General features: G+C 39.8%; 2 protein-coding genes across 7 annotated transcripts in view; both read right to left on the bottom strand.

Moving 5' to 3' along the window:
* Window positions 1–734: 734 nt before the first annotated feature.
* On the bottom strand, window positions 735–16627 carry LOC310944037 (PDZ and LIM domain protein 3-like). Of its 4 annotated transcripts, XM_083909743.1 has the most exons (8): window positions 10795–10935; window positions 10545–10685; window positions 9222–9373; window positions 7654–7738; window positions 7380–7567; window positions 4287–4414; window positions 2410–2521; window positions 735–1216 (listed from the first exon to the last, which is right to left on the bottom strand). In XM_083909743.1, exons 3-8 carry the CDS (start codon window positions 9347–9349, stop codon window positions 1027–1029), a joined length of 831 nt encoding a protein of 276 aa, XP_083765869.1. In that variant the 5' UTR covers window positions 9350–9373; window positions 10545–10685; window positions 10795–10935; the 3' UTR covers window positions 735–1026. The 4 variants fall into 4 exon arrangements, with proteins under 4 accessions (XP_083765869.1, XP_083765866.1, XP_083765867.1 ...); XM_083909740.1 differs by lacking the exons at window positions 10545–10685; window positions 10795–10935 and adding an exon at window positions 16464–16627; XM_083909741.1 differs by lacking the exon at window positions 10545–10685 and having other exon boundaries at window positions 9203–9373; window positions 10795–10951.
* Window positions 16628–19306: 2679 nt separating this feature from the next.
* Window positions 19307–23954, bottom strand: part of sorbs2a (sorbin and SH3 domain containing 2a) — a 48613-nt gene continuing 43965 nt past the window's right edge. For 2 of the 3 annotated variants that reach the window (XM_083909454.1, XM_083909453.1), the window contains 5 exons: window positions 23196–23663; window positions 22719–22802; window positions 22432–22469; window positions 22173–22279; window positions 19307–20891 (listed from right to left, as the gene is read on the bottom strand). In XM_083909454.1, the coding sequence (XP_083765580.1) occupies window positions 20830–20891; window positions 22173–22279; window positions 22432–22469; window positions 22719–22802; window positions 23196–23663 (759 nt within the window). In that variant the 3' untranslated portion in view covers window positions 19307–20829. The remainder of the gene's footprint in view (window positions 20892–22172; window positions 22280–22431; window positions 22470–22718; window positions 22803–23195; window positions 23664–23954) is intronic. The other variant, XM_083909452.1, reaches the window with a different exon arrangement.

The raw sequence follows: 23954 nt of genomic DNA, 5'->3' as shown, positions 1-23954 counted from the left end.
TTTTTTGGCAATTTTTTTTTTTTACCTAAATCATCTCCTCATGACACCAGCCACCTATGGTAAAATCACCTACATCCTCAGTTGCTCAGATCTTGTGATTTTACCCCTTTAGGATAATGGCCTATGTCAAGTGTGTGACTTAAACGGTGAAGTTGCTTGTGTTTCCTGAAAAACTTGAAAAAATGAGTTAGGCGATTATTTTAACAGGGTGATGATATGCAAAATTCCAAACTGTTTCCGAAAGCTTAGAAGTCGCACGTCAAAGCCAAACATGCGGTTATTACGGTAATTTCACCCGAATCAGTCTCCTGCCGCCAGAGAGGAGAGAGTGGGAACAAACGCCTGTTCATACTTTCCATTTTTGCCGCCTGTTTTTGCACATTGACGGACAAAGACTCAAAAAAATAGCGATTGTAAATATGTTTTACACTGTTCAAATTACACATTTAATATTGTTTCGTGTGCAACTGCAGTGTTTTTCTTAATAAACCTTTTTTTTTTCTTCATTTTAAATTGTTCATGCAGTATTTTAACATGCAGCAACTTGTAAATAACTGTCGGATATTGGAAGTTATTCTGGCAAAATGGGCAAAAGACATTGTCTGTTCCTATTATGATTAAAATAAGCAGAAAAGGGTTAGGGTGTTAGGGTTAAGGACATAAAAACAGACTAATGAGTGTTTATAGTGTGTTTCTTTTCGACATACTCTGCATACACGTGTCGTGTTACAGTTTGAACAGAAGGTCTTTATTGAACAGACATCAGATTGTGAGATATTGGTAAGAAATACAGAAAATGTGTTGTCCGTGACATGACTGTTCACTGATCAGCTGTGTTGTGATCCTACACTCAAACTTATTTACAGGACAACACCGCAAATGGTTAACGTTCAGAGGAACATGCTGACGCTTGACTGTACGTATATAAGAATTATAATAATAATTTCAAAGTGCAACTGGATCACAGAAGTGTGTCTCTGTTTTACCGCACGTGTCCCTGCGTTGAGAGCTAGTGTCTGAGGAAATCTATGCAGACGGATAAGTGGTGATCAGGTCGTGTCCCTCCGGTGGTCTCATCCTGGCACGGGCGTGATCCTCGCAGTACAGCTGTCCCTCCACAAAGAAATAGCCCTTCTGTTTGAGGTTGACGTCACAGTCGGAGCACACGAAGCAACCAGGGTGACGGTACTTGTCACGTGCTTTCACCACTGTCCCGCTGCAATCAAGTAAGGCAGATTAAATTTTTGACATTAAAGGTGCCATATGTAAGAATGTGGCCAAAAACGGTTACTACACTCAAATTCAAAATACCGAGGTCTTTTAGGTTTCGTTTTCTGACGTAACTGGCAACCCGTGGTTGCTCGGCAGCTGAGACTCTACTGACTGCAATGATTGGTAGATGGCGGTAGGTGGCACCACATGCCAAAACATGATTTCAAAACATAAATATTTTGGCTGTACTGTTGTTGTTGGTGAGTTCAGTTTGTTATACGAACATTATTCCTGAGTCTCTGTGACATATTAGGAGGATTTTATGGCCAGTTGATTTAGATTTATTACATAATGCACCTTTAACTCCTGAAAAATACAGCTCAGACATGAGGATAAAGAGATAAAAGGAGTCTTCTTCGACAAAAAGAAAAGTTGCTGTGCTTTTTCAATTAAAAGGAAATACTAGGCAAACACTTCTTTATATGATGACTACATTAGCTAAATACACAGGAACGTGTGTATAGAAAGTCTGGGAGACAGAAACAATCCTTGTGATTATTATGCGTCTGTTTTTTCATAGTTTGTAGTGTATATTCTACATTTCTACAACTGAATTATAAGGCTGAACGATTTTGAATAAATATCTAGTTGCGATTATTTTGACAGGAATTTTGACATCGAGGGAATGGTGATTTTTTTTTACTCATTTTCATTCGAAAAACATATTTAATTGGTGGCTTTAATACATTTTGGCTTTAACAGATATTGGGCCGTATTGCGATTTCGATATAATTTCAATTAATTGTTCAGACCTACTGAATTATTTGTGTACTTTTTTCTTTTATTTTGAAAGATAGGGCCTTGTGTTTTCTTCCCATATTCTAATAATATAAACTATTATAATAAATAAACAACAAGTAAAAACTATCGAGCTAGATGAACAAAAAATTGCCGCCTACAGTGCAATCTTGAGTGTACAGCATTAAATACCCTATGATATAATGCTTACATTATGTAAAGTATGTTGAGACAAAGGGGTTTTAATTTATCTCTATATACAGGCCACACATACAGTAGACTTACATTATGCATAAAGGACTTAATTGTGCCTGTATTTTTCCTCGCTCCCTTTGTTTGTGTCGATTCATAGAAAGGTCGTAATGTGAACCACAGATGATTCGCTCTATTTTTACTCACACAATTCCATTCCCACACTTGTCGCAGACGGGCAGTTTCTGCAGGTTTCCTGTGGGTGGAGTCGCTTTGGTCGTGGGGGCTTTGACCGTCTTCGTCACAATGGGACGTGTGCCTGCACAAACGAGAAATAATAATAAAAAAAACACTTATCAAAACAATCTCTGCATACGATTAGAGCGCGGCAATAAAAACAAAACTCTTCAGTGAGAGGAGGCGGGGACACTCTTGAACTTTTACCTCCTAAATTACATTTCCGTTAGCTTTATGGGCCTCCTTCAGCTTCCACTCCACAATTCACCTTTTAACCTCTCAGATAACAACATGGTGGAGAACGGTTATGGTTATGCATCGTGTGGATTAAACACTACACATATCTAATAAGGAGGGATTACATGGGAGATGGCAGAAATACATTTAGTGCAGCTTTAATTGCATACGTTATCAGATAAGGATTCCGAATCTAAATACCAATAACCAATGAATTATTCAAGCACCTATAATAATCTGTTATAATCTATATCATAATAAACAGAATTAGCTGGTTTAGATCATCAGATTAGCAATCTGACGGAAGCTGATGTGTGTGTGGGTGAGGTTTTAAAATAAATACGAAAATTTAATAATAACAATATTAATATGATGATGATGTTATTTCTGTGTGGCGTTTGCATGTTTGTGGGTTTTCTACAGGTTCTCCAGTTTCCTCCCACAGTCAAAAAACATACAGAGGTGAACTGGACGCTCTAATTTGACTGTATTTTGCCCTAGGTGAGATTAGGATTGGGTGTTATCCAAATCCTCATCCACCGCCAAGTTACTCCTCAGACAAACAAAGTAGACTGAAACATGAATAAGAATACCACACAGTCCTGCTGATGTCAATGAGACTAACGCATCAATAAAAGTGTAATAAAACATTAAACATATATAACAGTGAAGTTTAGAAGAGAGATATGGAGAGTGCATGTATATATAAACTGTTTTAACATTTAGTAGCTAGACTGGATAGGTATTACAGATCTGTAATTCAATTCTTCCTATCCACAATGACATTCTTCCTATCCACAATGTCATTCTTCCAGAATGTTATTTTTGACTAGGAATAATTGGATTACAGATATCAGTAATACATATCCAGTCCAGCTATTAAATGTTAAAACGGCTTGCCATAAGTAAATGAAAATGTAATAAAAAATAATTAATGTATAAAATGGTAAAATAAACAAAATACTTTCAAATTACAGATCATGTAAATTTAGCATGTCACTCTCTTTCTGCAGGTATGGTCTTTAGGTATATACAGTATAGTATACTTTGTTTTTGGTGGTTATGCGGCAACCCCTCCAGTAGATGGCGCCCTAGGCGATCGATACTATTATGGCCTATGCCTGGAGTAGGCACTGGTTGTACCCTGCCTTTCTCCATCCATCATATATGTATGAGGAAACTATGGTGACCTAACAAGACACTTAACCCCATGTTGCAGCGTGTCAATTGGTATGAAAAAGGTGTGAATGGGTGACAACTGTAGTGTAATGCAGTTCATCAAGACAGGAAAAGCTCTGTATAAATACAGACCATAATACCAACTCTTCCGATTTGACTTGGTAGTAACGAGTAACAAAGACAGTTAGAGGAAATGTAGTGGAGTTAAAGTTGCTAGAAACATAAATAACAAAGTAAAAATACAGATACGTGAATTTTGCCCATTTAAAAAAACAGGAAACGACAACAAAAGTCAGAGGCTCCACCTCTGCATATGAGGCTCTGAGGTGAAGCAGCGTCTGCCTTACGTCCACGACGTCTCTCTGTAACGCATGTGTTATATATATATATATATATATTCTGTCTGTTGTGGAGGAAGTGGAAGAGCTCACCATCACTGTCGATGAAGTCCTGCAGGGCTCTAAAGGAGCCAGACTGCCGAGGCTCGTGAGGCTCCTCCTCGTCTTTCTGCAGCATCCGGTAAACGTCAGAATCCTCGATGTTGGTCAGAGTCCTGGGGCTGAAACAGACACACACACACACACACACACACACACACACACACAGGTTTACATGACTTCAGGGGACATTGCATTGACTTAGATTCATTTCCTGGAGACCTAATCCTAACCCTGACCCTAACCTCTGACCTCAGCATGTCTTCACCTTAAAATGTAATAACTTATATTATGGGTTGATTTTTGTCCCCAAGAGGAAGACAGGTCCCCATAATGTGACTGTGTGAACAGATTTAGGTCTAGTTGACCTTACATTATTGTACTTAAACAAAGCATTTGACTGTGACAAATTAGACGACTCATTATTAGTAAAATGGTGTCAGAAATATTGCTGTTTTCCATTTCTTTCCCTCTATTTTGTGTGAATGCTTATTGAGCAAAGACAGAAAAACAGCTGTTGGAGTTAATGGAGCCACAGCAGTGAGAGTCAACAACCTTAAATGGACAAAACGAGGGTGAGAGTGTAAAAAAGAAACGCATGGACCGGATCACGTAAATCAGAGCAAGACAGGATGTTGATGAATGACCAGATTTACATCCCATCATGTCAAACTCACAAGCCTTATCATAATATAAGGTAACGCCATCATGTCCTTTCATAACAGCATTTATAGGATTCCTGTAAACGAGCAGAGGGAAACCAGCGCTGCAGCGAACACGGACGTGGGTTTATTGTGATTCACGTCTCATTAAAAAGTTGTGATTTAGCGAAGCAAAGATTCTCTCCGGTGCGTTGCGATCATATTTTCTCAGCGCGACACGTCGTAGATCAGGCAGCCGAATGAAAAATCCACATGGCTGCTGCTTATAAGGGAGCTGCTGACCTGCTCACACCATCTGGCTGATTCAGCACACGAGCAGGTGGATGACAGTAAATGTTACAACAACACATAAACTATGGGTTATAATCACAGCAGGAAAACAGCTTGAGTTCCACATTCACAGCTCTGCATATGAGGCTTTTTAACCAGTGGTATATTCATGTTGTATTGATTCTTCTTAAGGTAGTTTATCAGCCAGGTTGAAATAATTGACTGTTCATAAAGTAATACATGATTATTAAGTAGTAAATAATTAAAACGTATGAGTTGCAGCCCTCATACGCAGATGTTTTTTAGGTTTTTGTACGTACTTTAGGCCAGGGGCCTTGCTGTATGGAGGCCCCCCGTCAGGGTTTCTCACTCCTGGTCCTGCATGTTTTAGATCAGGGGTCTCAAACTCGCAGCCCTGGGGCCACATGCGGCCCGCCAGTCGATGTCCTGTGGCCCTACACTTATTTTGAAATTACAAAATTCCACATTTAATGATATATAAGCCTGTCTAGTGTCGTCATTACACTTGTCTAAATGTATATTTTGAGTTTTTGTTAGTTACAGATTCATTTTGCGTCATAAATGTTTTTTTTTTGTTGTTGTCTTGAATTATCCATCAAAACAAACATTTTTACTTTGAATTTGTGTGCAATGGCAACCTAAATATTTGTATTTGCAACATCATGATGGATCATCAATATAATTTTGCACTTGGTCTGGCCCACTCCTGACCAGACTAGAAGTTCACTTGCCCCCCTGTAGGTCATTTTGAATTTGAGGGCTCTGTTTTAGATGTTTCCCTCACACCTGATTCAAATGCTCAGCTTGTCACTAAGCTCTGGATGAAGTCTGATAACAACCCATTTATTTGAATCAGGTGTGTTGAAGCAGGGAAAACACCTAAAACATGCAGGACAATAGTGGCTCCCCAGGACCAGGAGTGAGGAACTCTGCTCTAGGTCAACTAGAACAGACTTGTGTTTTGTGTTTCGAAGTGAAAAAACCTACAATAGAAACAAAGAAATATGGCTCCACCTTCATAAACCGATAAAGAAAGAGGAGATGATAGAGTAAAATGTCAGATAGAATGAGAGAGGTGGTTCATGATAAGTCAGTGAGGGTTTCGTCCTGTCCCGGTGTAAAATTGTTTGGTGTGTGAGCGCCCTCTTGTGGCAATTTTGAGCACTTCATTGCAACTCTCTGTAAGTCTGCACCTCTTGCTGAGAAGGGTCCGACTTCCTAAGTTTTTCACATAGGAAAACACAACATTTTTGTCCTTTTGTGAAATTGTTCTCTTCCGTGACCCAATCAGCATCACGTGCTGCGTGTTTTTCCCAGGTGGCTGTGGCTGCAGTCTGCCGTACGCGTTTACCCACAGTTCATAGTGAGGATAACAAAGATAGTCTGATAAACTTACATTTTTTGCATCATGGTGACATGTTGCTTGAAAGAGTAATTCATTCACCCACTCAAATAAAAGTCAAATAAAAGTCAACGGCGTGAAATTAAAAGTCACAAATTTAATTTTTTTTTTGGTGTCATCAAGGTGAAATAAATGGACAAAAAGTGTTGTCTTAATCCTGATTATATTATATTCCTTTGGGACTCAACAGGTCCCATCATCAAACTCTGTAAAGGTAGTCAGGGATTGAATGTTTGGGGATTGGGATTGGGCCAAAGAAAGTCTGACTTTAAAATAATTTAGAATCAAAGAATATGTTGTTTTTTTAAGCCACATCTCCAGAATATATAAGAAGACCTGTTTACTAAATGACTAATTCTTTGGTGTAATGAGTACAAGAGCAACTTGCAAGCTGGTGTAGATATAAAAACAACAAAGCAGCAACAAATGAACGACCTCTAAAGGATAAAATGGTCAAGACAATGGATGAATGGGTGAGATTTAGGTTTTTACCGCTCTTCAGTTTCCACAGATGATGGATTTTTCTTGCCATTGGGATGAAAAGCAGATTTAAAGAGCTGTAACAAAAACATCACCTTGACCTCGTCTAAAACCTACTGTGAGAGTTCAAAGTACTGCTGAGGCTGATGGGACGAGATACTTTTTACGGCTGAAAATGGCACATTAAAACTCTAATTGCTTATGTGCTGATATCTATCAGCTGTTCCATTAGAACCTCTTGTGATCGGTCACCTCTCAGGCTTGTGGGGAGCAAAGCCTCTCATCTGACCCTCCATGGCGTCCTGAATGTTGTCCGAGGAGTAAAGGCCTATTGGGGTGTTGTAGGACGCGCTGACCACCTGGCGCTTATCGTCGATGTTCGCTGCCGCCACAAACGGCTGAGCTTTGCGGTTGTGAGCGGCGCCGATCGGTTTAAGCTCCTTGAGTGGAGAAGAAGGCAAAAAAACAGCACTGTGAGACAATGTGAGGTGAAGCGATGGAATCTGGAATAAACCTTTCTACAAACCTGTTGTTCTGCCTCCAGATTGATCTTATATGGGTGAGCTATGCCTTTATCCACAACATGAGGTGACCACAGTCTGGACTCATTCCTGGGAATTAAACACAAGAGTTTAAACATCAACTCAACTTGACCGTAGTGACGTCTCGAGGTGGTATGTTGTCAGTCACATTCTTTTTTTCCTGTGATATCTCAGGAATGCCATGAGGGGAATTCTTCCAGCTTTGGCACAAACATTCATTCAGACTGCCAAGGGAATTTGCCGTTTTAGGAACGCTCGGAGGCACGAGACGCCACGAGGAAAAGGGCCGAGAAGGAAGGAAGGAAGACGATTTCTTCAAATCCAAAAGGCCACACTGAGCCACACCGAGTTTCAGTGAGAACTCAGAAACATAAGAGTGTGCTCACAGCTGAGCGAGGATCAAACTCGGTGCAGATGTGGGAGGTAAGCTCCATGAAACCTCAAACATTTCTTATTCCCCCCCTGAAACGTTACTTTGACAGACATGTTCGCCAAAAGTCTTGGATCATTTCTGAGCAGCATATGAAACAATAGCGCTCAAATTTCTCACATTAATAGATGACAGAAGAAACTGTTAAGATGATGTGGCTCTTATTAAAAAGGACACTGTGTTGTAATGTTGTAGATTTGCATGTATTAAAGGCCTTAAATATTTGTATAGTGCTTTTAAATTAGTTTTTTCTTTGGTTAAAGGTGCCATATGTAAGAATGTGGCCAAAAACCGTTACTACATTCAAATTCAAAATACCGAGGTCTTTTAGGTTTCGTTTTCTGATGTAACTGGCAACCTGTGGTTGCTCGGCAGCTGAGATTCTACTGACGGCAATGATTGGTAGATGGCGGTAGGTGGCGCCACATGCCAAAACATGATTTCAAAACATAAACATGATTTATAAAAATATATTTTTTTAATGCAAATATTTTGTCTGTACTGTTGTTGTTGGTGAGATCAGTTTGTTATATGAACATTATTCCTGAGTCTCTGTGACATATTAGGAGGATTTCATGGCCAGTTGCTTTAGATAATGCACCTTCAATATAAACTACCGTTCAAAAGTTTGGGGTCACCTATACACTTTTTTTGTAATAATAAACTGTTTTCAGCTGTGCTAATATCATTGCACAAGGGTTTTCAAGGGTTTTCTAATCATTAGCCTTCTAACACCATTAGCAATGTACCATTAGAACACTGGAAATGGGCCTCTATACACCTATGTTTATATTCCATTACATACCAGACGTTTGCAGCTAGAAAAGTCGTTTCTGATTCATTTAATGTTATATTCATTGAAAAAAAAGAGCTTTTCCTTTAAAAAATAAGGACATTTCTATGTGACACCAAACTTTTGAACGGTAGTGCACGGATGCAACGGATATATATATCCAAATACAAGACCATATTTAAACATACCACAGAGCTGAATCAACAGCTGCCGGACACAGAAATACAACTATACACACTGTAGTTGGTGCTCAGCTGTTGTATTACGTTTCATGATATCGTGCAGGTGTTGCCTTTACTGTGTGCACCACCTGTCTGTCTGCATACAACCTTTCCACAGTGAGGCAGAGGCGACCGGTGGCCTCTTTAATCTTGTTCTGGGCTTCACAGTGCAGCATGTCTGCGGCGGGGACTCCCTCGATGGCCATGACGAGGTCACCGGCGCACAGGTTGGCCATGGAGGCCTTGCTGCCGGGCGTGATCTGAGGAGGAAAAGCAGAGCGAGGTCGGGGTCAATGGAGATCGCGTCGAAACGTCAACGCTTTCGCTGACAAAAATTAGACGATAAACCGCAATTAAAGAGGGAATAAGCATCGGAGAAATGGTTTGATGGATGTGAAAATGATGCAAACCTCATGGAACCACATTTTCAATCCTGTTTTATAAACCTGAGACTTTAGAACAAAGTATTAGAAGTTGCTCTTAACCTCCACTTAATGATTATCCCTCAGGTAGAATCTGTTTCAAAGAATGGTTTATTTAGTTTCTTACTCATCTGCACATAAAGGGCAAGTCCCAGGAGTGTTCGCCTTTAATTCCTTCTTGTTTTCAATGACACACAACCACTTAAAGGTGAAATAAGTAGTTTATAGTGCCATCTAGAGGAGAGGCTGAAATTTACAACAAAGAACTGCTCCTCTGCTCACCCCCTCCCTTCCCTGAGCGCTACGGTATCCTCAGCCGGTCAAATGTCGTCCTCGTCGTCTTTCTCCGTGTCAGCAGATGAGGTTCGTGAGGCGAGGGAGAGGGCGAGCTACCGCGGCCGTAGCAGACGAAGCAGAGAGAGTGGTAAAGTAAAGAGACGCTTGATTTGTTCTCTCGCGTTTGTCCTTACAGGCTCCCGTAGAAACATGGCGTCTCGCTGCCAACAGTGGCTATGCAACCGCGGCCCGCGACCATGTTATTTTACATGACTTTTTGAAACACTACGAAAATGAAACAAAAACTATTATACAGCGACTAGACAATGTAGGAGCACATAATATGTATACAAAAGTGGATTTTGGGTTATATAAACCCATAAATACTACATATTGTCCCTTTAATATCTCCTCACTTTCCCAAATTACAGCCATATAAAAGGTCAGGAGGCGATGAACTTAAAAATATGTTCCACTGAATATTATATAATCAAAATGATACTGTGTTATTAATAGTATATTCTTGCACATCTATATAAATCTACACTGAAAAGACTAATAGACTCTTACAGTGTGTCTTGCACAAGCAGCAGAGAAAATAATTATGTTTAACTTTTCCTCATCATGAAGCAAAGACAGCCCAGAACAACACGTATCCTAATTTGGTCATCCATAAAAAACAATCTATGCCTCTTTAACCTGCGTTCAGACGGCCCAGATGCTGCAGCCTGACCGAAAAATCTGAAGCCTGCTTCACATCACGGACACTTCATTTCCTTATACAGCGCCTCAACAGCTCGGCCCCTCGGTCACGATTCTCCCGCCGAGATGGCAGCTTTATACGTATATGACGTTCTCCTTCTCTCAGTCTCACCTGGCATCAACACACACACACAAAAACCCCACAAAGATCCGTGTGACAACTGGTCTAAATCCACACATTTGTCCCCCCCCCCACCCCCCGTAAATCACTGGCTGCTCACCGAGGTGCGTCGCCCTGGTTGGTATGCATGCATTCACTGTCTGTCCCCTTGTCATGGAGATAAAAATCAACACGTGATCACATCCAGATGGAGTATGTGTTCTGCCTGGTCAGGAAGTGATCGGGAGAAATAAGAAACCCCTTAAAAAAGCTAACAAGGTCACAGAAAAGGCATCTTCAAACCGAACCGAGCATTCCCAGTTACACTTTGCAGGTCGTGACCTATATGCTCGGCCTTATTGCGTTACATGACATAGGAAACTGAGCTTCAAGGGGATGTTGCATTGAAACTTCAATTAGATCATCTGCCTATAAATATCGGTAGATGAAAGCACTGAGGGGGGATGCCTCATGCAGCCAAACAGGGAGCAGTCATTTACTGAGAAGCATTTGTTGCAGTGCTGCTGTCTGATGGATGTTTAACTGCTCTGGTGTCTGGTGTTACCCGAGTCTTTTTTATTGGATTCTTTTGTTCAGCTGCAGCTCAGTTGTCTTGTGAAACATTTGTGTAAATAAAATAATAATAATAATAAAGGAAAAACATTTCCATGTTTTGCTCTAGAGCAGGGGTCAATGAACGTCTAGACTGGTCAATAGGAGGCCAGTCAAGCAAAAAAATAAAAAAAGTCATAGTGTTTGGGGAGAAAAAAACTATGATGGCATATTAGGGCAAAAACAGTGAAAAAAAGGTCACAATATAATGTTTTTTTACTTTATTATTTACTAATTATTGCCCTCAAGCTAATACTGTATTGGAGTACAGCTACTGTATTCATGCAGATTAAAATATCATCACAATACTCATACTATATTGCCCATACGATACTCATTAGGATATAGCAGAAATGATTTCCCAAAGAGTTCAAAATGAGTGAAAAGGGGGTTTGTTAAGACATGGAATGATGCACAAATAGAAAAGCACTCGGAGAGTGCAGACATCCGCCAAGGAAGCTCACGGATCACGGCCAAAATTGAATCACTTGTTCCTGGTCCCATTGTGGACATTTCCTGAACATTTCATCCAAATCGGTCCGTGAGTTTTCCAGTTATGTCGCTAACAGACAGACAGACAAACAAACAAACTCCAGTGAAAACATATACCTCCTGGAGGTCAATAAACAATAAATAAATATTTATGATTATAAATCCTAGAAAAAGAAACAAAAATTCAACTTGATATCAAGGTGGTGTGCCGCATGGAATCGATTTGGGGACCACATAATATGGAATTACCGTCTTATTCCTATAATAACCAACAAGCCATAGCTTGTTATTAACATTACAACATGTTTAGGACATAAGGGTGGATGAATTTTGAATTTATAAGATGGTAATTATGCATTTTCATTTATGTAAAGGTATTACACTCGAAGCCGATAGCAATTCTCATCTCCAAGTTCTTGCTTGTATATGACTTGTAACACGATGTTGTGATATAATCTCCTTATTTACACGTCATTACCAATCTGGAAAGTGCAATCTTAACATTACCTCCCCATCTCAACTTATATTTTATCAGATCAGTTTTTTCCTCCTTCTTCTTCTAACTACCACTTTGTGTCCAAACTTTGTTCCCTTCCTAATGTCTGTTCCTTTCGTCTTCCTCTCCCTTCCTTAACTTGTAATCATAACAATCCTCAGTGCTGACGTAGGGGAAGCAGTTTATTCCATACACTTGTTGGATGTGTTTACATCCGCTCACACGTGTGCACCATACCTATTTGATCCGTTAATAATACATCATCGTCGTGTGTTCGTAACTTGCTGTGCTGCCCCCAGGTGGAGACGAAACTGTGATTTCTTGAGACAGTCCAGAGTCCCAAACTTCCCATAATGCAACTCTATGTGTAAAATGATTTGTGTCTGGTACTGGTTTCACAAACTCGAGTATCAACCGATACCAGATATCAGTCCGATACAGTCATTTTAGACCAGTTAACAACACATTTGTGCTGAGTCATTTCAAAGACATGATTATCCAACTGTGTTGTTGAAATAAACAGCCCAAACATGACTCAGCTAAAATGCTTTGGCTGATTTTTATTTAAATTTAAATAAAACTATATTGAATTACTGTAATTCAATTCTTCCTATCCACAATGTCATTCTTCCTATCCACAATGACATTCTATCTATCAATAATGACATTCTGCCTATCCACAATGTCATTCTTCCTTGTCATTCTTCCTATCCACAATGTCATTCTTCCTATCCACAATGTAATTCTTCCTATCCACAATGTCATTCTTCCTATCCACAATGACATTCTTCCTATCCACAATGTCATTCTTCCTATCCACAATGTAATTATTCCTATCCATAATGACATTCTGCCTATCAACAATGTCATTCTTCCTATCCACAATGTCCTTCCTCGGACAAAATAATGACGTCACTTCAGTGCAGTTTCATTACAATTACTGTAAATGTTATTATGACGAGTAACAATTGCATTGAAGATATCTGAAATGGGAGTTTCTCCTAATAAGAATTAAGAGAAGTAAGATATTCTGGATATCCAGAATATAAATGTGGATATTTGAAATTGAAAGCCCAATACTCATGAATGGCAAAGGTGGTGTCATTTGTCCTAGGAAGAATGTCATATTGTGGATATCTGAAATGTTCTTTTTGACGAGGAAGAATTGAATTACAGATAGCCCCAGTCCAGCTATTAAATGTTAAAACGGCTTGCTATAGTCTCTCACATGAGACATTAAATAACACTTCAAAAGCCTGAGAAAGAGAATACATTTTACTGCTTTTTACTTACAAAGCCTTACATGGTCTTGCACCATTTACGAAAAATCTAATCTTGCGATGCTCAAATCAAGATTAAAACTACTAAGAACACACTCTTTTTCATTGGTGTTCCATGACGAAGTATGAACATAGTCAGTTCTAGTGTTTTATATATGTTTTATATGGGTACAGATCTTTTTCTGTGTGTTTTATTGTTTTTTCCATCTGTCTATTTCATGTATTTTTGCAATGTACAGCACTTTGGTTATCGATGTAATTTTGGATTGGACCGTAAATGGCGACTCAGCGCCACATCACAAACGAAACAGCCGCGTTCACAGGCTCAGCGCAGCCCACACGACACCAAGATCAAGTATGTTGATGGCTGGTGCGTACACGTGATAGACAGAGTGCCCCTTTAAGGCTGCTGTGAGCTGAAAAAAAAAAAAGAAAAGAGATGATAATCACTTGTGTTTACTTTCCTCGACCGGCTTGGGAACAGTCGCGGGTCACGAGGATGTTCCTGACCAAAAATGGCAGTGCAGGGAGACACTGGATTCACTAGTGCTTAAATAGAGCGTGTGTGGTTTTTACTGTAGCAACAGTTTGACGTGAACATGGTGTTATATCAGACGCGGTGGTGCCCTTTGGGATTATATTCTCACCAACATTTTACAAGTATATTCTAACACAGCTGCTGCTTGTATAAGTTTGACTTCATACACTTTTCTCCCCCCGACTCTCTCCGTCTCTCATCATGGTTCTCATATGAGCCACCAAAGTATCCACTAAGTGTCCAGCACCATGTGTGAGGACAGAGACACCAGTCTGTTAACTATGTTTCTGTAGTAGTTTCTGAGCTCTTTCCCCTAAATATAGACGCACATAACCATAACAGAGAGGGATTATTGGATCACCTCACATCTGCTGCCGTGTGCTGCCGCAGGGATCAAACCCACAAATCTAAATGCTGCCGATGACATCACTGTTTATATTCAGAAATGCTGAAGGAAAGGGTTTGATCCCCCCGTGTATGGCTGCATCACAGGGGATTAAACCCCATTGTGTATTTCGCTGTCCCTGTACATGATGCCTCTATCTGTATTTAGAGATGTTCTTGATTGTTTCGTGTCTTTGTTTATCCCCATATAACTTAATTTGTTTCCCACTCGTATAATAATAACAACCTCGCTATTTATAATGACTTTATAGAGACACAGCTGTGCCCATGCAGTGTGAATAAAAAGCTTCCTGTAGAATCGGTGCAGATCAGTTTTAGTGCGACTTCAGGCGAGAAAAAAAAAAAATAGCAGAATGTGTTTTAAAAGGAAGATAATATGGTACAAATAAATAAGTTATAAATAAAAATGACCTAAGAATATATGAAAATATGTTTTTAAAATTGCACATAAATATTATATGACGTAGCACTGACACAAAACTGACTTTTTTAATTCAAAAACTATTGAAATTAAACCTATTATGTATGTACACATATATGCATACATACACATGTATACATATATTTATATATATGTGTATATATATACACGTATAATATATGTGTATATATATACACATATATTATACGTGTATATATATTATGTATACATATTTCCATATATATATAAAAATATATATATACACATATATGTATGTATATCTATACTTGTTTATATACACATATTTGTATGTCTGTATACATATACATATATACACATATATATACATAAACACATATATATACATAAACACATATATACATACGTATATATGTATATACACACACATATATATACATATATATATATACATATTGGAGTGTTTGCTTCATTACTGATGTATGTCAGCCTGCTATTTACATATTTACTGTACAACAGAAGAAGCACAATATCAATATTCACAAACTTGCCAAAAAAAGCGCAAACATCTCTATTTCCCTCCAACATCAAACTGATCCTCTCGTTAGAAACTTTCTGGTTATTACCTTTGAATGCAATCACGTCACTTGTTGTTTTCCGGCTGCTCTCTCCATCAACAGGAAATGCCATATTACTTCTAGGAAATGATCACTTTCAGTTGCAGATGACGATGAATTCGTAACTCACTTATCTCTTAGCTGCAGCTACATTGTTTTCATGGAAAGTAACAAGAACTCTTGACGGTTTTTTTTCCCCCTTACTGAACTAAAACATCTTCATCCACCTGTGTCGACGTCAGATGACAAACTGTGTTGACCTAAAGCTAAAGGCTCACTTTCCTCTGAACAGCTGCACGACTGTAATAAATATCAGAATAAAGGTTATTCTAACACAGCATTCATCATTACTAATCACTGGTAAATACATTCGTCTCCGTACAGCTGTCAGCATGAATGTGGCAGGAAACTAATCTGTCCAAACATATTAAAGGTGGAACATTCCATATTTATTTTTCTATGTTTGGCCTAAGTCCAGACATGAATCCAGATAAAACGATTCACATGCTCCACAGGACTGGAGAGCTTTCTTAGCTAAATTTTCCATCCTCCTAAATCTCTTGAGTCTGAAATCTACTTGATGAAAAGTGTTCGGGTGGGGGGGGGGGGGTGAGTGCACATGTCAGTGTAGTAATGCAATGCTGCTATTTGGAACTAAGCCTCTTGTATTGACTGCGGCACAGGTGCAAACGCCACACCACGCTGCACACAGACGCTTTCTCGAATTAACCCTGCCTGGAAACGCAGTGCTGTTGGCAAACTGAAGAACTCTGGACTGTACCTGAACACACAGCTGCTCTTTACATTTGACTGTTTGAATGGGACAAACAGTGTCAAAGCAAATTATAAATAGTAAAAAAAAAAAAAAAACATAATAGGAAATGGAATAAATCAAATAATTTTGATATCACAGGAAATGTTGTATTTTTTTCACCGTTTAATTCACTCACCCTGGAGATGGAGAGAGGCTGGTTGAAGTCCTTTCCTCCCGTCAGGCGGAAGCCCCAGGGGGCTGGACCGTCCAGCACGACAGAGAGTGGCATGACCCTTTATTGTCCGCTGCTGTCAGATAACAACAGCCCAGACAGTGAAGTGCACACTGTGGGGAGCACAGTTAAAGAGCAAAGGACTATGAAGTGATGGACGTTTTGTACCATGTTGAGAGGGGGGGGGGGGGGGGGGGATGCGTGGAAGGAGGAGGAAGAGGAGGAGGAAATTGGAGAGACCCCTCCCCAGCAGTGAAGTAATTTGTCAGGTTTTGGGAACGGACTCTGCAGTCTGTACTCATTTTTTTCGAGTTGTGTCTCTTTTTTCTTTTTTCAACCGCTGTTACTATTTCAGTCTCCCCGATAGAAGTCGGAGCTGTGTTTGGACCACGTGCTGAAAATAATGTGGACACTCAAGAGTGAGGATGTAAACCAACCTCTGTCTGAGACCAGCCTCTCTCTCCCTCCCTCCCTCGTGGCTTCTCATCCCTGGGAGCCTCGGAGTCAGGCTGTGGCCGCCTCTCACTCTGGCCGACGGGTCTTGCTGCTCCTGTCCTTATTTGGTCTGGAGGCGCAGCTCCACTTTAAGGCCTTGGAGGTCCCATATGCACATTCCAGCCTCTATTGATCTGGATGGGACCCAGGACTCTCACTCTTGAGCCTCTTAACACATCCTATGTCCCTGTATGTGTTTATGCCACAAACTAGATCATCCTGTCTCTCCGTATCCACTTAAACTTATTCTGCTGACTGTTTTGCATCATATATTAAAAGACAAATGAGCATACACATGATAAAGTAAAGCGTGTTAATCTTTGTCAGCGCTGACACGGTTCCATCAAGCTAATGAAGTGCCAGTTCAAACAGTTCAAATTAAACAAAACAAACTAAAGCAAAGGGCTATTTCAAAGTGGACCAGTTCCACAGTTTGTTTATGCAGTTACCATGGCGATGTAAGGCCTTGTCAAATAAAGGAAGTTAAATTTGCAAACTATTTATTTCTGTACCTGTAAATATTCACACACTAAACATTCTCTATCAATCCAACATTAAAGATACATTATGTAATAAACTGGCAATAAATTCCTCCTAATGTTACAGAGACTCAGGAATAATGTTCACATAACATATTAAACTCACCAACAACAACATTACAGACAAAATATTTGCATTAAAAAAACATTTTGCAGACTGCAAATCATGTTTTGGCATGTGGCGCCACCTACCGCCGTCTACCAATCATTGCAGTCATTAGAGTCTCAGCTGCCGAGCAACCACGGTTTGCCAGTTACGTCTGAGCTATGATGGCGGAGAAAACGAAACCTAAAAGACCTCGGTATTTTGAATTTGAGTGTAGTAACTGTTTTTGGCCACATTCTTACATATGGCGTCTTTAAGAGTAAAACTCACGATGGATTATGTCCAATTTCTCTTCAACTCATGACAATGAACTTGAAGTCACTAAAGTCTATTTAAAACCACTGTGAATACTCTCCCATAATATAAACAGTACATTCTAGAACCAGACACACAAACTGGTGAAAGGCAGCAGTGATAGATGGAGCATTCCAAACAACAGCAACACCAAGAAGACGGAACACGAGATGCCCAAAAAATACCAAGGGCTGAGAGAGGAGCTCGAAAAGATGTGGGGATTTACAAACGGAAACGGTGCCAGTGGTAATCGGAGCACTGGTGGAGCGTGGCTCCAGCAGATTCCAGGTGCAACATCTGAGGTCCACATCCAGAACGGCGCAGTCCTGGAACAGCTGAAGTACTCCTGAGAGACCTCTTGAACATCTAAGCCTCTGATAGAAAGACTCCAAAATGGATTTGGAGCCGATTATTAATGTACAGAGAGATGGACAAATGAAAATAAGTGAAATATAGCCATCCATTTCTTTTCATTTAGACCACCAGGACAACAAAAACATTAACATCTGTCCGTCCCATGTTCATCAAACGTGCAAAGCTCGTTCCTCAGTGCATCCAAAACAGCACTTGCAGATTTTCCTCGTAAGAATTGACACATCACCGCCCCCAAGTGTGCGTATGTGGAACTGTGTGAAAAAAAGATTACCAGGGATATCCGTCACCAAACCTCAGTGTGATCAGAGTGGAAAGTAGGGAAGAAAAAAAAAAAAAAAAGGTGGTCAAAAACACTGCAAGGTACCTTTAAACATCACGAGATTTCCTTTTCCTGTCATCGGCACACAAAGCTGCCTCATCAGTTACGCTGGGGAAAAGAAGGAAAGAAAGAAAAATACTTCATCTACCAGCTGGACTTTATTAGCAACACAGCTCCATAAAGTCATCGAATAACTTGCTAAGATATTGTAGAAATACTTATAGGTCCGAGAGTGTGCAGTGACTTTGACATTAACAGGAGTAACATAGATTTACACATTGCCGTTACATGTAAATAAACATCGCCAGGAATCAAAATGTCTTCAGTCCGAATCTGTTCCTCGTGTATCAAAGGGAGATAGTGAAAGTTTCTTGTGCACACTGTCATGATGTTTTCTAAGACTATGAATAAATGATTCTTTTTTGCATCACAGAATAAGTTCATAACAACATACATGGCTATTAAATTAGTGAGCTGGTGAGTAAGGCAACAAATCACCAACTCGACTCAATCTACCTACGTTTACGTCAGCCTAAATACGTCAACAAGTCTCCGGAAAAAAAAAAGAAGGGAAAAGAAAGGCCTAACGCCTGGCTACAATGACAGCGGTCAATAAAGTGGAAATTAGCACCAGTGATGACAGAAACGTGAACAAAGGAGAGGAAACCAATTACGATGGTGGGTGAGAAAAAGCAGACTTTATAAAGCAAGTGGATGTTGGCCATTTTACAGCTCTCATACAAAAGGCTTACAAAAACACCACACACGCGCACACACACACATATATAAAGTGTTCTCACACTATCTGAAATAGTGGATGATGAGGTGAAGGAGTGGGTGTGACATGAAAGACAGTGAATAATAATAATAATAATAATAATAATAATGAGAATAAAAAAAGAATATCTTAAGGTGCTTTAACATTTGCTTCGTCAGTGTCCAGCTTCTGTGAAACGCAAAAAGAAAAATGAAGAAAAGACACGGATCATTCGCTGTGCGTGATGAGCTACGATGAAAGAAAAGCCAGTAACTCAAAGTAGTACACGAACACATAAACAGTGACTCACAACCTATTCACGCAGATTTAAAAGAAGTCGTACGGGAAAAAAAATAAATTGCACTTCCACGACTCAAGTTGGTGTTTTTTCCTCATTCTGTATCTGCCTTTAAATAAATTCAACATAACATGACACCTGGAAATAATTGACCACAGTCTCATCAAATCTCATGTTATTCCTCAACGTTATTCCGGGACAACGATAAATGACAACGTGTCACTGCTGCCGTTAAAATAATATGTTAAAAAGAGCAACACTTTTCCCTTCCTTTCTAAAACCCAGCATTCGTCCTCTAATAAATAGAATAATACCTAAAAGTAACTCAGTAACTGTTTTTACATACACTTTTCAAACATGGCCAATAGCCATATGAATTTGAAATGAAACAAACATTCTGTTAAAATCCCATTAAAGTGCATCAATCCTAGTGTGAAGATGGAGAAAATCTAATGTATTAGGTTGAGACGGAAAGCAGAATGATATTTTCCCACTTTCTCATTTGCAATATTTTAAAACAATTGCTCAATTATGATCGGTGATATCCCCCAAATATCAGCTAATCAATACACTGGGTAACACATAACATTGATACATGCACAGTCTGTTCCACGTGTAACTCCTTTTACTCCAACTCGGTGACGCTGGCTGCAAGCCCCTCCCCCTTTTCCCAACCTCAATCCAGACAGCGGACCCGCTGACAGACAGAATACTGTTTGTGCGTCGCTCTCTGCACCGAGTGTCTCTGTGCATATCTGTAATCGAACACTGAAATAAAACGTGACGGGTGTTTTGAAAGTTGTGATCTTACTGCCTGTGCACAGCTGTAACAGAGAGACAAGCATCGCCATACCATCGCTGTCAAACAGCTGCCGATTTGCAGCACAGAGTTTAGGGTTCTAAAAAAATAAAGTAAAAAAAAAACAACAGCATTATCTCATAGAAGTCTTCCATTAAGGATGGCTAGTTAGAGCTAAATGTTCTGTGTGAAGCTGATGAGCCACACGTACACAATGTGCCACAGGTCTCTGTCGACCGCTCGTTGGAGGTGGTGGTTCTGCAGGTGCTGTGCTGACAGCCATGAACTCAAGGGGGGGGTGTGGTGTCACAGAAGGGGCGTGGCCACGGTGTTCATCTGGAATCATCATTATAGCTGCTTCACGTAGTTTCCTGGGAAGGTTCCAAACAACTTGCTCCTCCGAGAGGTCCCTTCAGAAACAAAAGAGCAATAAAACGGGATTACTTTAACTTGGCAGCGGCAGCGACTGCCAGAGGCACTGTTCTACTGCAGTGCAGTCTACAAATGAGCTGATTCCGGAGTTTATACTCATTTTAAGATTGTACCGTCGACCAGTTTTAAGGGTGACAGATCATGATGACTTCTTCAAACGCAGCCATGCTAGGGAAAAGATATGTGGCGAGACCACAGTGCCACCTAATGGTCTGACTGCTGATGTTTGCAAAGTACTTCACAGCAAATCACAGCCACACTATAAACCCTGCAGACAACTGGATTCATTTGACCTGTAAAATGAACTTTTTATTAGAGCTGAAACAATTACTTGATGAATTAATCATCAACTATTTTCATAATCGATTAGAAGCTTTTTTCATTATTAAAACAAGATTTATAGATATACACATACATATATATATATATATACATATATATATATGTATATATATATATACATATATATATATATACATACACATATATAAATATGTATATATACAAACACATACATATGTAAATATATATATACACACATATACAAACGCATACATATATAAATATATAAATACACACACATATATACATATATATACATATATACACATACACACATACATATATATACACATATACATATATATACACACACACACACATATAAATATATATACATATACATATATATATATATATATATATATATATATATATATTTATATTTATATATATATATTTACATATATATATATACATATATATATATACACATATATATACAAGGTTCATTTGAGGGGTTGCGGAAAAAGTTAGGCCACAAATATTCTGACTTTTGATAGTTTAATCCAAATTAACCATCTTTGAAGTTTAAAGGGTACGTCAATCTTTGGTGGAACTGCAACAATATGGGATTAAGTACATAGAAAATTGCTTTGTGTATTTTCAGAGTACCTCTGTCTAGGTTTGCTTGTTGTATTTTGATGTTCTTAATCTATACAATGAGTATACTGAGAGCTACATATTTACTTTGTCAACAAAGTTGATCGAGGTATGAATAACTCACTGTCACTCAGTGTAATGACAAGCATCAGTGGTGTTTCGTGGCAATTATGTCATGTCTGCAGACACTAATTCACTTATCTCCTCTCGGCACATCCATCATGTGCGCAACAGCATATTTGGATGTATGAACATCTATATGCAGTTAACCAAACCGATTTATCAAGTTCAATTTGCTCTCCTCCCCCTCTACTTACCAACAAACCAGCCGTCGTCACATTTCTCCATCACATCGACGATGTCGCTCTCCCTCAGCTCCAGCTCGTCCTCGTTGCGAGGCATGTAGTTGTACAAAACCTGGTATCTGCGGTGGAGACACTGACTGTGAACGGACACCCATGATATGCTGCACCAATAATGCAGAACAACATATTTACATGTCATGCAAATGCAACACATTCATTGAAGGGACATATCAGAATTATCCCGACCTTAATAACAACAAAAATCACTTACGGGTCTCCTCCGCCTTGGAGTGCATCCTGTACTAGTCGCTGAAAGAAGGAGAGAGATGGATAATAAATCAAAATGAGGCATTTGCTGGTGCTTTACTTCAGATTTTGAATAGTTTGAACTGTTTTCATTGAAAGATCTGATAAAATGTCTCTTGTAATAAAAAAAACAACAACATATTTTTAAATGCATGTTACAGAGTATGTGGTGATCTGGCATGAACTGTAAAGACTTCCTCCATGCACAAGAGTACAGTAATGGCATGGCTAAATGAAGACATGTCCCCCTACCCTTCGACCTCTAACAGAAGACAGATAGGACCTCCGGGACAAGATGGGGCTACGAGGAGGTTTACCACCAACAAGGGGATCCTGCTTAACAGGCAGAAAGACCAGAGGGAACACCTATTATCTTCGACAGTCTGCAACCACCAACAATGAGCTGAACACACCCAACTGAAGGCTAACGACATGCTGCCAAACTGATGCTGATGTCACCATCACCTTCAACACAGCCACAAGCCAATACAAATCCTCCAAGACACATCGCAGCACAAATAATGCGAGCAAAACACACTAATTGACACAAAAAATGTCTTTAACTGGCCATAAATCATCTACAGTGTTAGTGTCCATTAGATGTTTGCGTAGAAAACATGTAGTAGTCAGTATATTTTTGAGTAACTCATCTAAATAAACCAATTACACGAGTAGTATCACCACAAACCATACACCAAGAAAAGCAAAGCCTTCAAAATCCAGCTTTACCTTCACCTTGGGAGACCTATGTCCTGGGTAGGGTACAGCAGGGGGAGAGGATGGAGAAGTGAGGGGAGGAGAGGCAGGTTTAGGGGGAGACCGGGCGTGAAGTGGTGTAGTCGACTCCGAGTCGAGGAGGGATGAGGCGGGAAGAGAGGGGCAGGGAGAGCTGAAGGGTTGAGGGTTTGAATGCTGTGATGAGCGGAGGGGAGGTGGTGAGACGGGCGGTGAGGGAGAGACTGGAGGGAGGGGGGATGTCGAGAGGCGGGGGAGGGCTGGAGGCCGAGGGGAGCGAGGGGGAGATGTAAGGACGGTGGGGTCGTCGTGCTGTTGCGAGCGTGAGGGAGGAGACGAAGGAGGAGGAGCAAAAGAAGTGGCAGAGGAAGGGGGGGGTAAGGAGGTGGGAGGAGGACGAATGGAAGGTGAAGAGACGCCGGGGTGAGAAAGTCGTGTCAGGATGGTTGAAGAGACCTCAGCCTACAGAGGCAACGACACACATACATCAATACTGAGGCTGGAACATGAGATGCTAGCTGTAGAAATCCTTTCATTCTGTTGGCTGTATTTCACTGAAGTTTAGAAGGGACATGGAGGAAAAGACTTAAATAGGATATTGAAAATACACTTTTATCTTTATCAGGGAAAATATCTGCCTTGAGAAAATTATTTATTGAATAAAAAATAAAATATAGCATTAATATAAATATATATATGATCTGTGCAACGTAGCTAGCATTTTTCTTAATCTTCTAAAACAAATAAGAAATC

The sequence above is a fragment of the Microchirus variegatus genome (assembly GCF_963457635.1).
Source record: "Microchirus variegatus genome assembly, chromosome: 23".
NCBI lineage: Eukaryota > Metazoa > Chordata > Actinopteri > Pleuronectiformes > Soleidae > Microchirus > Microchirus variegatus.
Note: the sequence above shows the minus strand (reverse complement) of the source record. Positions and strands in the feature narration are given on the sequence as shown.

Coding starts and splice junctions, on each gene's coding strand:
- LOC310944037 (XM_083909740.1), bottom strand. CDS start 16,556: ATGCCACTCTCTGTCGTGCTGGACGGTCCAGCCCCCTGGGGCTTCCGC. Junction 9,374..16,463: donor AGCCTCTCTCCATCTCCAGG/GTGAGTGAATTA, acceptor TTTCCTCCTCAG/ATCACGCCCGGCAGCAAGGC. Junction 7,739..9,221: donor CTCTGCCTCACTGTGGAAAG/GTTGTATGCAGA, acceptor TTTAATTCCCAG/GAATGAGTCCAGACTGTGGT.